The sequence below is a fragment of the Gorilla gorilla genome, chromosome 2 (genome assembly GCF_029281585.2).
Source record: "Gorilla gorilla gorilla isolate KB3781 chromosome 2, NHGRI_mGorGor1-v2.1_pri, whole genome shotgun sequence".
Lineage (NCBI taxonomy): Eukaryota > Metazoa > Chordata > Mammalia > Primates > Hominidae > Gorilla > Gorilla gorilla.
The window spans coordinates 78,884,885-78,900,596 of record NC_086017.1 but is presented as its reverse complement, the minus strand read 5'-3'; the positions used below and the strand labels follow the sequence as shown (position 1 = coordinate 78,900,596).

At 40.1% G+C, this 15,712-nt stretch overlaps 1 protein-coding gene across 6 annotated transcripts in view; it reads left to right on the top strand.

The window, feature by feature from the left end:
* Positions 1–15,712, top strand: part of EOGT (EGF domain specific O-linked N-acetylglucosamine transferase) — a 45,335-nt gene that overhangs the window by 7,487 nt on the left and 22,136 nt on the right. For all 6 annotated transcript variants that reach the window (XM_055383369.2, XM_031009436.3, XM_055383366.2 and 3 more), the window contains exons 3-10: positions 244–299; positions 2,364–2,587; positions 3,695–3,795; positions 4,403–4,511; positions 6,989–7,083; positions 7,738–7,842; positions 11,317–11,423; positions 14,918–15,021. In XM_055383369.2, the coding sequence (XP_055239344.2) occupies positions 2,378–2,587; positions 3,695–3,795; positions 4,403–4,511; positions 6,989–7,083; positions 7,738–7,842; positions 11,317–11,423; positions 14,918–15,021 (831 nt within the window). In that variant the 5' untranslated portion in view covers positions 244–299; positions 2,364–2,377. The remainder of the gene's footprint in view (positions 1–243; positions 300–2,363; positions 2,588–3,694; positions 3,796–4,402; positions 4,512–6,988; positions 7,084–7,737; positions 7,843–11,316; positions 11,424–14,917; positions 15,022–15,712) is intronic.

Sequence of the window (15,712 nt, the reverse complement as noted above, 5' to 3'; positions counted from 1 at the left end):
TCCTCCTGTTCCCCATTGGAATCTGGTCCGAGTTGCTGTGTTGGGGGTGGTGCCTGTGAACTCGAGTATAGCAGTGTGGTATTCATTAAGGAAAAGAAAGCGCAGCACCGGCCAGGCCTTCTGGCTGAGAGTTATCACGTTACATTATTTTCTTTCTTAATATTTCCTTTAATTCACAACATCATCTGAATGATCAGGTTTACTTTAGCATCCTTTTAAGGTAATATGTTTCATTTCTGACAGGTTTTAGAGACCTGAAACATCACAGAAGCTTCTGAGTGGTTCTGAAGATTCAAGAGGTATATATTTTTATTACAAGTAGAGTCATTGTTACTATTAATATGTGTTTTTAAATTTTTATAAAACTGCTGTCAACTCATTCTTGGATAAAAGCTCCAAGTGAAAATGTTATTATAATTCAGATCAGATTTACAGCAGATAACACCATCTCTTGAGGGCCGCCAAAGTGAAAAACCACAATACTTAACTACTCCAAGGGGGGAACATGGGGGAAAAAGGATTCCTTTTTGGTGTCTCCACTGTTCACTTAGAATTCCATGGCCTTGGAACTTGAGGTTTGAAGGAACATAGCAGTCAATTTCCTTTTCTTCTTTCTTTCTTTCTTTTTTTTTTTTTTTTTTTTGAGACAGAGTCTCCCTCGCATTGCCCAGGCTGGAGTGCAGTGGCGAGATCACGACTCACTGCAGCCTTGACTTCCCAGGCTAAAGTGATCCTCCCACTTCAGCTGGGACTACAGCTGATTTTTTGTATTCTTAGCAGAGACCGGGTTTCATCACGTTGCCCAAGCTGGTCTCGAACTCAGGGACTCAAGCAATCTGCCAGTCTCGGCCTCCCAAAGTGCTACTATTACAGGCCTGCAGTCTGTTTCTAAAGGCTCCATCTTCACAGCCCATAATCAATGAAGACTGATTTCAGAAGTTGGGTTTTCCGGTATGACCCAGGAAACAGCAGTCGTAGCTGATGAACATCCAGTGTGTATTAAGACTCTGTCATCCAGTGGAAAGAGCACTTAAAAAAAAAGAACAAAGATCCCACTAAAGTGACCTGAGAATGGCAGGATCATTGTCTGGGATATATAGGAGAAATCTGGTCCAAGAGATTTAACACTTATTGGGTGAATTAGAAGTGCAGTGAGGTTTGTGACCATTATCACTGTTCACAATGTAAAGGCATGATGGGAGAGTTTAAGGGCACAGTCTTTGAGGCAGACTGCTTAGTGTCCTGGAGTTTCTAAGTCTTAGCTATTATAGCTGATTATTATACCTACTAGCATGTAAGCTTCACAAGGGCAATGAGTTTAGTTCGTGACTGCACCTTCATTGCTGTATCCTGAGTACAGAAGCGCTCCTGGAACATTGTCTGTGCTCATACCTTGATTGTGATTATAATTTTTTATTCAGCAGACACACACTTGCTCAGAGCCATCCCACTCCCTTTGCTCTCTCACAGATACTTTTCCCCTCCTCATCTTTCAGATCTCAGCTCTAAAGTTATTTAGGCCCCTTCTCTGCCCCACATGGCTTTAAACTTTTATTTAATAAACACTTCCATAGCATTTAGCATGTGCCAGATAGTTTTCTAAACACTTTACCAATAACTAACTCATTTAACTCATGACAGCTCTATGATGAAGGTTTATTATTATTTCCATTTTACAGATGGGAAAGCTTAGGTGCAGAAAGGTTAAGTAACTTGTTCCAGGTCTTACAGCTGGGAAGCTGCAGATTTGCGATTCAAATCCAGGTGGTTAAGCTTTAAATGTTCACCATGCTATGTTGTCTATCATATTACTTTATTTAGTTTCAGGTATCACTAAACTGGATCCTATCAAGCCCTTCCATAATTTTTGTAAGTTAAAAAGTTTTATTGGAACACAGCCTCATCCATTCTTTTATAATAGACCATGGCTACTTTTTTGGACAGAGGCATTGTTGTGTAGTTGCCACAGAGATCTTATGTCTGGCAAAGCCAAAAATATTTACTGCTTCTCCTTTACAGGAAAAGTTTGCTGGCTCCTAGTTGGTTTGATTCACAGGCCCAGTCATCAGCTGAAGTTGTTTATTTGATTGCTTGTTTATGACAGTTGTAGTAGGTTTAAAGGCACCATGAGAGCAAGGCTCTTTCTTGTTTTGTTCACCTCTGTATACCCATTTGCTAACGTGGTGCCTGGCACCAAGCAAGTGCTCAAAAAAAATTGAATAAAGGAACATTATTCAGTGGGATAGCAAAGTGCTTTGTAATTATACTTAGCCCTTGACCCTTTTTTGTTGTTGTTGTTGTTGTTGTTGTTTTGGCTTTTAAAGGAAATTTGTTAACAAAGTTGTCTTCATTTTGATCTCTAGGTTTGCAGGTTGCTATGTTAATGTTGTTTGTCTTTGGAGTCTTACTTCATGAAGTCTCACTGAGTGGTCAGAATGAAGCGCCTCCTAATACTCACAGCATTCCCGGTGAACCTCTGTATAACTATGCCAGCATCCGCTTACCAGAGGAGCACATTCCCTTCTTTTTGCACAACAATAGGCATATTGCCACTGTCTGTAGGAAAGACTCTCTTTGTCCATATAAGGTAGGTATTATTTCTTTTCTCCTTATTTTTATGAGGATGGAATTTCAGCTGGCTTACAGGTTCTGCTTTATAACCTGAAACTGAAGGCAGAATTCTAATTTTCGGTTGTCACTGTATAAGTTAATCATTGTTTCATATAATACTTCTAAGTGACTAAACTGCTTAAAATTATGTCCCATTCATTAGAGAGAAATTTAAAATCTAAATCACTTCTGAAACAAATAAGTAGCCAATACTATTTGTAAACTCTGTAAAGAAGCAATTAGATTTTATGCAGGAAAGAACATCTTGTTAAAAGTAACTAAAGAATTTCACACCTCTTCTTCTTAAACGGCACATAAGAGGATCGGTTAGCACTTAATTTCAGTAATAACACCTCAGCCTCTGTCTCCACATAATTAAGCCTGTTACTGTGGCTTTCTTTCTGTTTTAGAGGAGTTGGAAAGGCCTCAAATAGGAGCCCATTAAGACATCTCACAGGGCCCCAGAGATCAAAGCTGGGCATTGTGAGACACTTCCTTTCCCATGGTGCTGGCACAGGAAGCATATGGAAAAGCAGACTTGGGAATCAGACCAGCATTGCTCCTGGGGCCTTGCAGAAGAGCATTCTGAACTCCTTGGCCAGCAGCAGCTGGGTGGTTCCCAAGGGTGGCAGAGTTGTCCATGTGTTGTGGGGTCTCTGCTGATCTTGATTGCTAAGTGAAGTTGCTGATTGATTCACTTTAGCTGTGATTCCTTTGGTAGCACAAATTCCAGTTTATATGTCTTTTAGGGACTGATTTTAGAATCCGCTTGCTCACTGAGAAAGGTGGTTTCTTAAGCTACTTCAAGAAATTCAAATTCAAGTGGTCTTTGAGCGTCTAGGTAAAGCCCAGACTTTCGGTTAGGGGACCGATATGGTGGGGGTGATGAGTAAGGAGGATTGTTAAGAACCTTGAGACTGCTCTTTTTAGAATTAACTGTAAGTTTTAAATTTATTGTTATAAGAATACATATTATAAATGTAAATGTGAATGCTCTATAATGATTTGTTTTCTTAATGGAAAAATCTAAGAGTCTTCTCTAAATGTCAGAAGAAGGGAAATCAATGTAAGTTTTATGTTCTAGAAACACCTAGAGAAGCTAAAGTACTGCTGGGGTTATGAGAAATCCTGCAAACCAGAGTTCAGGTTTGGTTACCCAGTTTGCAGCTATGTCGACATGGGATGGTAAGTTTCCATATGGAATACCTTCTTCAAGTCTTCCTCTTTCTATACAGTGTATGTTGATGCCCTAATTTCCAGCTAGATTCTTTTGGTTTTAGATAGTAATTCATTTAGATATTAATTTGCTTGCACAGTCATGAATTCAACTTGACTATTTCATACTGGGATAGGAATATCTGTCATTTCCTCTGCCAGAGGGAGAAACAGCCAGGACCATAGATAATTTTTTCCCCCAATGTATACTAAGAAGATAAATGGATGGTTTCTTCTTGATTCTTCCTGGGAGAATTAAGTATAATTAGTACTTCCAATACATGTAGAGTTAATGAGGTAAAGAAAATATGGTAATTAAGAGTGCATCATTGTCTTCAGTTTCAGGTGATACCTTCATACATGTCTGTTATGTATTTTATGATAAAGGAATAATTCTGTGAATAACTTAGTTTCGTAACTTCATTTAGTGAGGCGTAGTTTTGGAAAAACTATGATAGTATACTGTAACAAAATTAAAGTAATAAGGAACCTCTAGCATTTTAACCTTCAGAATGAAAATTCAAGGTCCAAAAAAAGTAAAAAGAAAAAAACACAGAATATTTTTATTTGCAAATAGGACGGACACTCTTGAGTCAGCTGAGGACATATTTTGGAAACAAGCTGACTTTGGATATGCCAGAGAGAGGCTGGAGGAGATGCATGTGCTCTGTCAGCCTAAGGAAACGGTGGGTATTTTGCTCCTTATTAAATAAACTTGTTTATTTAATTTTAATTTTATTTGTTTTTGAGACGGAGTTTCTGTCTATTGCCTTGGCTGGAGTGCAGTGGCGCGATCCCAGCTCACTGCAACCTCTGCCTCCCAGGTTCAAGGAATTCTCCTGCTTCAGCCTCCTGAGTAGCTGGGATTACAGGCGCGTGCCACCCCTCCCTGCTAATTTTTATATTTTTAGTAAAGGTGGGGTTTCGCCATGTTGCCAGGCTGATCGCGAACTCCTGACCTCAAGGGATCCACCCACCTCAGCCTCCTGAAGTGCTGGGATTACAGGCGTGAGCCACTGTGCCCAACTAAGCTATTTTATTTTTATTACTTATTATTGATTTTTAATATTTATCATTTAGCTTGTAATGTAAAAACAAGACAGACGGCACTGTGAAAGGAATTCCTCACTCTCACTTAGTTATTGGCATAGAATTTTATGTAACTTCCCCAAATAGATTGTTTTCTTCCCTTTGGAAACCCTGTCCTCCTTATCCCACATTTATCAGACAGTCATATTTTAAGACAGTCGAAATATTTTTAGGTTTAGAATCTTTCCCCCAAACATGTGGTAATGAAGAGAAATTGATACATTGCGTCTTTACAAATTCATTCTCAGATAGTTTGGGACAGATGATATAACACCACCATACTGCTCTATATTTGCCCAGAGCTTTACAGTTTGCAGAAAGCTTTTCTGTGTGTTATCTCGTTTGATGCTCATAAGCGTTATAGCAGATACTACTGATGCCACTTTATCAGTATGGAAAACAGGGTCCTCAGAGGAGTTAAGCAACTTCTCCAAGACTGCACAGCTGTCTCTTAAAATTAGTTATACATCTAGGATTAAAATGCAGGTTTTTTTCCAGTTTACTTGCAACCATACCATATCGTACCTCAGTGGATCAGATAAACATGTTGTCAAGAGGTGGTTTGGGGTAGTAAATACAAGAGCAGGCTCTCAACTACAATTCAGATCCTGAGTCTTAGACAAGGTACTTAGGCTTTCCTTGTTTCAATTTCCTCTGCCTTAAAGCCATGCCCATTATGTAGCACATGGTAAGGAAGAAATGAGGTTCTGCAGATAAAAATGCTCAGTGCACCAGGGCCTGGTTCCCAGCCAAGGGCTCAGCATTATTTTTTAAAGGTTGATGAAGTTGTAAGCACTTAGGATTAAGGTACACTCTTCAATGATCCTGAACCCTGAGTCTCTGACATCTCAGGGGTCTCCGATCTCCAACCACACTGGAGAACTAAAAAAATTTTTTAACTTACTCACATTCAAAAACTGAGTATATACTTTATAGAGCTATTGGAGGGTGTCACGTAGTAGAGCTTTGAGCATTCTAGCAAGGTGAATGAGGCCTGAGGATGTGAGGCATGCCATTAAACTGCACGGCCGCAGGGTGTCTTTAACAGAGTTCTGTTCTGTCTTGCACATTTGGCTCAAGTCTAGCTGTTCACATGGAAAGGGCAAGAGAATAATGACAACCCCTATCTTGCACTCCTCTTTCAGGGTGGCTTGTAGAATGTTCTTTTGACTAAGATTTACCTTGATTTGCTTTGTGCTAGCAGAGTATGATCCTTATCTTAGTTGTTTGGGCTGTTAGAACAAAATACCATAGACTGGGTAGCTTCTAAACAATATCATCACATTGGGGGTTAGAATTTCAACATATGAATTTGGCAGAGGCACGGACATTCAGTCCATTGCAATCTTTTACCAACTACAGACTCCAAAACACCATGCAGGTCAAGATTAAGACTTTGTGTTCATTGGGAGTTTTGGGAAAAACAATTAAAATGGCATTTAAATCTATAAATAAAACCCAGAACAGATAAAAGTTTTTGAAGTTCTCAGCATAACCCAGATTGGTTGAAATAGAATCAGGCTCTGGTAGCTGACTCTTCAACTCCTTTCTTCAATTATTTAGAAAATATTGCCCTCGTGTTGCTGTTGAGACAGAGGCTCCCACAAGCTTTACGGTTTGCAGAAAGCACCTCTTATTAAAACTGGCAAACTTCCCTCCCTGGTTTTAATGTCTCTTACATGTGCATTTTTCCTTGTTTCTTTTGGATTTTGGAAGCTGCTTTTTCATATAGCTGTGGGGGTAGTAGTACTGGATCTGGGTACTTTTTTTTTACTTTTAAAGGGGACTGAACTGAGCCACATATACACCTCTTGGCTTTAAAATTTGAGGTGACAGATCGTTTGGGAGTTCTCCATGGTAACTTAAAAGTGGGAAACTGGCAAAAGTATGCTTGGCCAGGGTCTGCTGGGAAGGAGAAAATATCCTTCAGCAGATGCAGTCTTTGGAGAGCTTTCCTTGTCATGTTGTGTGGTTTGAATGTGAGGGTATCCGTGCTGTCAACGTGTCTAGCAAGTCTGGATGAGTCTTTGCTGTGTTAATACTCAGTCATTCTTTTCTTTTGCTCAACCTTCAGAGTGACTCAAGTCTGGTGTGTTCCCGTTATCTTCAGTACTGCAGAGCAACCAATCTCTACCTTGATTTAAGAAACATCAAGAGAAATCATGACAGGTACTTTAGTGGTTAATGTTAACATCTAGTATAAATTCTGAAATATTTTCAGATCCAGGGATTTTTTTTTTTTTTTGAGACAGGGTCTTGCTCTGTTGCCCAGGCTAGAGTGCAGCAGTGTAATCATGGCTCACTGCAGCTGTGACCTCCCAAACCCAAGTGATCCTCCCACTTGAGCCTCTCAAGTAGCTGGGATACAGAAGTGCACCGCCAGGCTTGGCTAATTTTTTAATTTTTGAAGAGATGGGGTCTTCTAACATGGCCCAGGCGGGTCTCAAACTCCTGAGTTCAGGTGATCCTCTCACCTCAGCCTCCCAAAGTGCTGGGATTATAGGTGTGAGCCACCAAGCCTTGCTGAAGGGGTATATCTTGAATTTGTTTTTGATGATATGGCAGAGGGGTTGGGGAATGGGTGGGGGATGGATGACTCAGACAGGCCATGAGTTAATCGCATTGCAAAGTTGGGTTGTGGATACATTAGGGTCCTGATATGATTCTGTTACTTTCATATACACTTGAAATTTTCTATTATAAATAGTTAAATTCTTTTAAAAACTTCAGTTTGGAAATTGGTAATCCACTTTAGTTACAACCCACGTGCTTGGGTCATGAAGACGTTTTCTGAACTTAACTTAATGTTTTGTTATACACCAGATTTAAGGAGGACTTTTTCCAGAGTGGTGAAATTGGAGGGCACTGTAAACTTGACATCCGTACATTGATGTCTGAAGGTCAGCGCAAAAGCCCTCTGCAGTCATGGTAAGATATTTTTAACATATCTGTTTCAGAAATATTTGCCTTTATTTACGGCACTTGCAGATATTAATGGAGACTCTCAAATGGAAAATGTTACTTCATTTGTACATAATTTGGCATGAGCTTCTGGGAAGTGACGGAAACTGAGTGAATCCCTCAGTTGCATCTGAATTATGTATGTGTTTATAATAGTAGATATAGTACTTACTGTTTGCTAATGAAAGAAAAAAATCAGCTCAAAAATCCATTTTTATTAACTCACAATTGCCAAGTTTTATTCACTTACAAAGTCACATAGGTTACTTACATAATGTTAATTTTTGAGGTCAAACGTCCATGCCAAGGCCAGGAATGGTGGCTCATGCCTTTAATCCCAGCACTTTAGAAGGCCAAGGTAGAAGTATTACTTGAGCCCAGGAGTTCAAGGCCAGCCTGGGCAATATGATGAGACCTCAAATCTAAAAAATAAAAATGTGTTTTGGGGAACCCATTTAAAAAACAATACACATATATTAAAATATGTAAAAGCATACAGAAAAAGGTACAGTTTGGATTGTGAAAAAGTGAACCCACCCATGTAACTTTTACCCAGGTCCAAAAATAGAACATTGTCAGCACCTCAGTCTCCCTCCCAGGCTCTACCCCCATCCCCCTCTCCAAAGGTAAATGCTACTCTGACTGTTAACATCATTGGCCAGCTTTTTGAATTTAAAAAGTTTGTATTTTAAAATAATTTTAGACTCATAGAAGTTTAAAAATAGTATGTATTATACCCAAGACTAACTAACTTACAAAGGAAAGAGGTTTAATGGACTCATGGTTCCACATGGCTGGGGAGGCCTCACAATCATGGTAGAAGGCAAAGGAGGAACAAAGGCATGTCTTACATGACAGCAGACAAGAGAGCGTGTGCAGAGGGAACTGCCCTTTATAAAACCATCAGATCTTGAGAACAGCACAGGAAAAACCCACCCCCATGATTCAGTTACCTTCCACCGGGTGCCTCCCATGATGGGAGCTACAATTCAAGATGAGATCTGGGTGGAGACACAGCCAAACCATATCATACTACAAGGAGAACTTGTACATTGTCTAATTCCCTGAGCTTCCTCTAATGATAATATCTCATATAACCATGGCACAGTGATCACAACCATGAAATTGACATTGGTACAGTAGTATGAACTTGTGCAGGTTTTACCAGCAATTACCTGCACTCATTAAAATTTTATCACGTGTGTAGGTGCGGGTATGTAGGTAGGGAGAGAGAGGGGGAGGAGGACGGGGAGGGCGACCACCACAATCAGGATGCAGAATTGTTCCATCATCCCAAAGAAACTCTCCTGCTACTCCTGTATAGTCACATAGGTTACTTACATAATGTTAATTTGTAAGGTCAAACGTCCATACCAAGGCCAGGAATGGCGGCTCATGCCTATGATCACAGCACTTTGGGAGGCCAAGGCAGAAGTATTACTTGAAGCCAGGAGTTCAAGACCAGCCTGAGCAACATGATGAGACCTCATCCCTAAAAAAGAAAAATAAAAAATAAAAATAAATTAGCTGGGCGAGATGGCATGCCCCTGTAATCCTAGCTACTTGGGAGGCTGAGGTGGGAGGATTGCTTGAGCTCAGGAGGTCGAGGCTGCAGTGAGCTATGATTGCACCACTGCACTCCAGCCTGGGCGACGGAGCAAGACGCTGTCTCAAAAAAAAAAAAAGAAATTCATGCTGAGCAAACCTTTTTTTTTTTTTTCCTTAAAGAGGCCTCACTGCCTGGCTGCAGATCATTCAGAATAATGATCTACCACACATTTATCTGGGATTTTGCAGTCTGCAATGCAATGTCTCAAGTCACTTAGCAGCCTTTTACAAGAGGTAGTTTCTATATTCAAGTGGGCTTTTTGATTCCTGGTACTTTCTGATATTTGATTCCACATGGTAGTTGCTCAGGGCATAATTGTATTAGTTACTTATTGCTGTGTGACAGGTTATTCCAAAGTGTACCCTAGGGTTTATTTATATTTATTACCTATTGTTGTATAACAAATCACTCTGAAATTTAGCAGCTTAAAACACAAACATTTATTATCTCACAGTACTTCTGAGGGTCAGGGTTTGGGAGCAGCTTGGCTGAGTTGGCCAGGGCTGTAGCCATCTCTAGACTCAACCTGGGCCTGGAGAATCTGCTGCTAAACTCACTCAGGTTGTTGTAAGCCTCGGCTCCTTTTGGCCAGGGACTTCAGTGTTGATCATATGGGCCTCTCCCTACTGCTGCTCACAGTGTGGCTACTGGCTTTCCCAGGAGCACATGGTCTGAGGGAGTACATGCTCTGAAATGGAAGCCACAGTACTTTATAGCTTAATCCCAGAAGTAACCTACGATCAGTTCTGCTGTATTCTGCCCGTTACGAGTGAGTCAGTGAGTCCAGCCCACTCTTAAAGGGAGGGAATTAACTTCCTTCTCTTGGAGGGAGAGGTATTAAAGAGTTTGTAGACCTGTGTTTGAAACCACCACACTGTTTTGGCATTGTGTTTTAGAAGGATCTATTTGATATTTGTTTTACATGAGGTATGATCTTAAGGAAGAGGTACAGACGATCTTTGTGTTAACTCTAAATATCTCACAGTTTCACATGCTTGGGATTGTCTTCTTTTGTTTGGAAGAAAATTGTGCTATGTGGCTTCCAAAGATGTTTTCCAAGAGATAAATTTCCTTTATTCTGGGACACTTAGCTGTCTCTGCTGTCTTTCTGAGGCACTGGGTGATTCTTGGAATGCTGTCTCTCAGAATCCAAGAAGTCTGTCAAGAGTTTCTCTCGCTCATTGTTCTTATTGAGCCTCGTTGGGAAATCTTTTGAGTCTTCTCATTTTACTGGTAGGCTATTTAGCCAACCCAATATATAAATATCTTCTTTGTGTGGTAAGTTCCCAATCTAGCTATATTGCACATAAGACTGAATTTTAAAATCATTTTTGTTCCTTGTCATTTTTTTTTCTTGAGACGGAGTCTTGCTCTGTCCCCAGGCTGGAGTGTAGTGGCGTGATCTCGGCTCACTGCAACCTCTGCCTCCCAGGTTCAAGCGATTCTCCTGCTTCAGCCTCCTGAATATGGCCGGGACTACAGGCACTCGCCACTACGCCCAGCTAATTTTTGTATTTTTAGTAGAGATGGGGTTTCACCGTGTTGGCCAGGATGGTCTTGATCTCCTGACCTCGTGATCTGACTGCCTCTGCCTCCCAAAATGCTGGGATTACAGGTGTGAGCCACTGCGCCCGGTCTGTTCCTTGTCTTAACATTAAAATTGATATCAACCTATATAAACGTCAGTAAGTTTTAGAAGTTACAGGTGTCCATAGGAGTGTCTGTACCATTTAGAGGTAAAATCTGCCTAATGAACAGATCCTGAGTTACAATGTTTTAATAGGAAGTTTGGGAGAATCAGTTTGAAGTCATGTCCCAATTCATAATTTCAGGTTTGCTGAGCTGCAAAGCTATACTCAGCTCAACTTCAGACCTATAGAAGATGCTAAATGTGACATTGTCATTGAAAAACCAACATATTTCATGAAATTAGATGCAGGTGAGAAATTACTTTGTCTGTTATTTGTGTATTTGTTAATGAGATATTATTCCTTTTTTTGGATGCAGTAATTCTCTATGAATTTTTTGGAAGCAGTATGACAAACAGTAGATTTGTTTTTTTTTTGCTTTCTTCTCTGAAGAAGTAGTTGAACTAGTTTGAACTTCCCATTATTTTATAACTTTGGCATTTTAGAAGAAACTTTCACATTTATATCAAAGGACTTAACCAAAATCAAAGGATGAGAGATGAAGGCATATTTATGCCTTTTGTAACTAAATTTACCTCATCTGGTTTCTCTAATCACTTGGTTTAGATTGTCTTGCATTAAGATGTTTAAAATCAAAAGCTAAGCGGGGCGCGGTGGCTCACACCTGTAATCCCAGCACTTTGGGAGGCTGAGGCAGACAGATCACGAGGTCAGGAGATCGAGACCATCCTGGCCAACATGGTGAAACCTCGTCTCTACAAAAAAACACAAAAAATTAGCTGGGCGTGGTGGCGGGCACCTATAGTCCCAGCTACTCAGGAGGTTGAAGCGGGGGAATCGCTTGAACCCAGGAGGCGGAGGTTGCAGTGAGCCAAGATCGTGCCGCTGCACTCCAGCCTGGTGACAGAGCAAGACTCCGTCTTAAAAAAAAAAAAAAAAAAAAAAATCCAAAGCCATGTGTATAGTATGGGTGGGAAAGAAGTGTCCATGACCTGCGCTGACAAACTTTCTGTATCATTTCCATGACTAAAGTGAACTTAAAATTCTTCTGGAAGTTACCAGTGTAATTTATTCTTGAAATAAAATTAAAATTATTTTATCATTTATACTTATAGCCTCTTTCTCAGCTTGCAAGCGGAGCTTTAACTTTGCGAACTAGTTACACTGGGGAGGAGAAACACAGATTGTACTATGTTATCTCTTTCGTTATGAGAGACAGGGATTACTATGCTAGATCATATCAAAATTCATGAGAGGTTGGGTTTACAGTGAAATATAGAGAGCCTCTGTCACAAATATTTCAGAATTAGTATAATTTATTGATCATAGTTTTAATGTGCTCTGCCTTCTGAAGTCATAGTTCTTATATTACAAGGTATTAAATTCAGAAATCAGACAAGTTTAGGTTTTTGAAATAAGAGCAAGTAAAAATGCTATGTTCCAGGTTTTGACTCGTTTTTAAAACATGCAAATTAAAAAGGGGCAAAGAAAACACTGATCCGCCTGTAAAAGTGGCAAATATGTGTGAGCTATTAAATTTATGCAGATACTTACACAATAAAGTATATAAAGTGAGAATAATAGGCTAGAGTAGACATGTCTTATTTCTTTCCTATATTCATAACTCTACTTTTTTCTTCTAATTTATGCTGTCTTCCAATTTTACTTTTCTTTCTTTAGAGACAGGTCTTGCTCTATTGCCCAGGCTGGAGTACAGTGGCATGATCACAGCTCATTGCAGCCTCAACTTCCTGGGCTCAAGTGATTCTCCCACCTTGGCCTCCCAAGTAGCTGGGACTACAGGCATATGCACCACCGTGCCTGGCTAATTTTTAACATATGTTTTGTAGAGATGGGGTCTCATGGGTTGCTCAGGCTGGTCTTGAACTCCTGGGCTCAAGTGATCCCCCTGCCTTGGCCTCCCAAAGTTCTGGGATTACAGGTGTGAGTAACTGTGCCTGGTTCAGTTTTCCTTTTCATGTTAACTTGTACCTTAGGGAAATGAACATTCTACAGATCAGGACTCATTAGGGGGCACATTTCTCAAGGATGGAGCTTATGTTTTCTTCTCTGTTTATAAATTCTTGCAACCCCAAGCACTGATTGGTGCTTGCTGCATTCCTCAGTAACTGTTAGGAACTCACTAAATGTTATGTGAAAGAGCTCATGTGTGCTCTATGGCTAACCTGGGAAAAGAGGATAGATTCTGATAGAACTTTATTTTTCTTGTTAATTTGAAAATATATTCTTTGCCAGGATTTTTCTGGGTGAAAAAATTAGCCCTTCCAAACAATCAGCTAAGATACCAGGCTGAAAAAAACAGAGTATTTTTATACTGTTATTTCTGGCACACAATGTTATTATTCACTGTGGGAATGAAGTCAGAATATTTTATGATTTCTGCGTTTGAGAGTCCCTGTTTTTCTTTTACTCAGCATTTTCCCACCTTTAAAATGCATGCTCTAAGTGTCAGTTCTTGGAATTTCATCCCATTTAGATTTGTATATTTCCAGGATGAATATTGGGTCCTGCATACCTAAGTGGAGAGGGTGCACATTCTGTTTCTTTTTAATGAATGGCATGTGAACTTACAAATAGTGGTACCCACAACCCTCTCCACTCTATCTGACCTAGTGGGATCCAGCTAGTCTTCATTCAGGTCTTCCTATGTGACTGGCACTGGGATGGGTACTTTAAGATGTATTATCTTTGGGTTTCTCATAATAAAGCTGGCACTTAGGTAACTATTTCCCATTTCTATAGAGAAGCTGAAGCTTAGGGACTTTATAAACTCATCTAAGAATGTTGCGCATGCATGGCTGTGTTGGAATTCAACTTCTTCTTTCTCCAGAATTGCTTCTCTTTCAATCAGAACACAAGACGTTCACTTCTTTTATACAATAGTTGGTTAATGTTTTTCCAGGAATGATACATGTAATGATTAAATAGGGAAAAAAGAGACAGGAATGAAAATTACCAAAATGTTAGTTGCCATCATTGCCAGTACTTCCCTGATGAACAGATGTTGCTTAATTGATTTTTTTTTTTCTGGTTTTTTTTTTTTTTGAGACAGAGTCTCACTCTGTTGCTCAGACTGGAGTTCAGTGGTGTGATCTTGGTTCACTGCAGCCTCCGCCTCCCAGGTTCAAGCAAATTCTCCTGCCTCAGCCTCCTGAGTGGCTAACCACGCCTGCCTAATTTTTGTATTTTTAGTAGAGATGGGATTTCACTATGTTGGCCAGGCTGTTCTCAAACTCCTGATCTCAAGTGATTGGCCTGCCTCAGCCTCCCAAAGTGCTGTGATTACAGGTGTGAACCACTGTGCCTGGCCCCTTAATTGACTTTAAAAAATAACTGATCAAGCTAGGCATGGTGGCACATGCCACCATAGCAAGACCCCACCCCTGATTAAAAAAATAAAGTCAGAAGAAATAATGAGTTATCTTCATGGCCCTGTAGTTCTACTCAGTTTTGAGTTAAATAGACCTACCTTGTTTTTTTCTGGGAACTTAATGATCACTTGTTACTTGGGATATATGGGAAAATGCATTCCTGATTTTAAATAACCAATTTTAGAGTGACTTTTGAAACCCAGGCAGTCCATAAATTGAGGACTACCTATGTATCTAGATCATTTCATGTTTGGAAAAATAAAACAGTTATTTTTTTCCCCATTTATTTAAACTAAAATTCTCTTAAACTGTAAATAGATGGGATAGAATAAAACTTGCTTGATCATGTGCTCTTTGGTGTTAATTAATGTAGTTTCATTTTCCAACACTAGGTGTTAACATGTATCACCACTTCTGTGATTTCATCAATCTTTATATTACTCAGCACGTTAATAACTCATTCAGTACTGACGTGTACATCGTGATGTGGGACACCGTAAGTAAGAATGTGCTCTCCGCTTCAGTACTGTCTTTCCCTTGTGTCAGTGTGTGACTCTGATGTTGTGAAACAGAATTTTCAAAGACACATATATTTCAACATGCACAGCCGCACATAATGCGGATGGGTGCGAACGTATCTGTACATATATGTGTTGACATGTGCATATACGTATAGGCAGATAGGTATGTATGTGTGTACCTTCATTCTTTGAATTTTAGAATGAGGCAGTGGGGAAGGTTTCTTTCTCTTTCTGGGTGGGTGGAGCTCCAAAGGCCAGAGATTCAGTGACTTTGGCTCAGTGTTCCTCTGGGACACACATATGAAAGACTGCCATTCAGCAGGGCGTGGTGGCTCACACCTATAATCACAGCACTTTGGGAGGCCGAGGCAGGTGGATCATTTGAGGCCAGGAGTTCGAGACTAGTCTGGCCAACATGGTGAAATCTTGTTTCTACTAAAAATACAAAAATTAGCCAGATACGGTGGCAGACACATGTTGTCCCAGCTACTCAGGAGGCTGTGGTCGGAGAATCACTTGAACCTGGGAGGTGGACGTTGCACTGAGCCGAGATCGTGCCACTGCACTGCAACCTGGGTGACAGAGCAAGACTCTGTCTCAAAAAAAAAAAAAAGACTGTCATTCACTCAACCTCTATAACCTATGTTGGAAGTGCTTGCCTCTGTT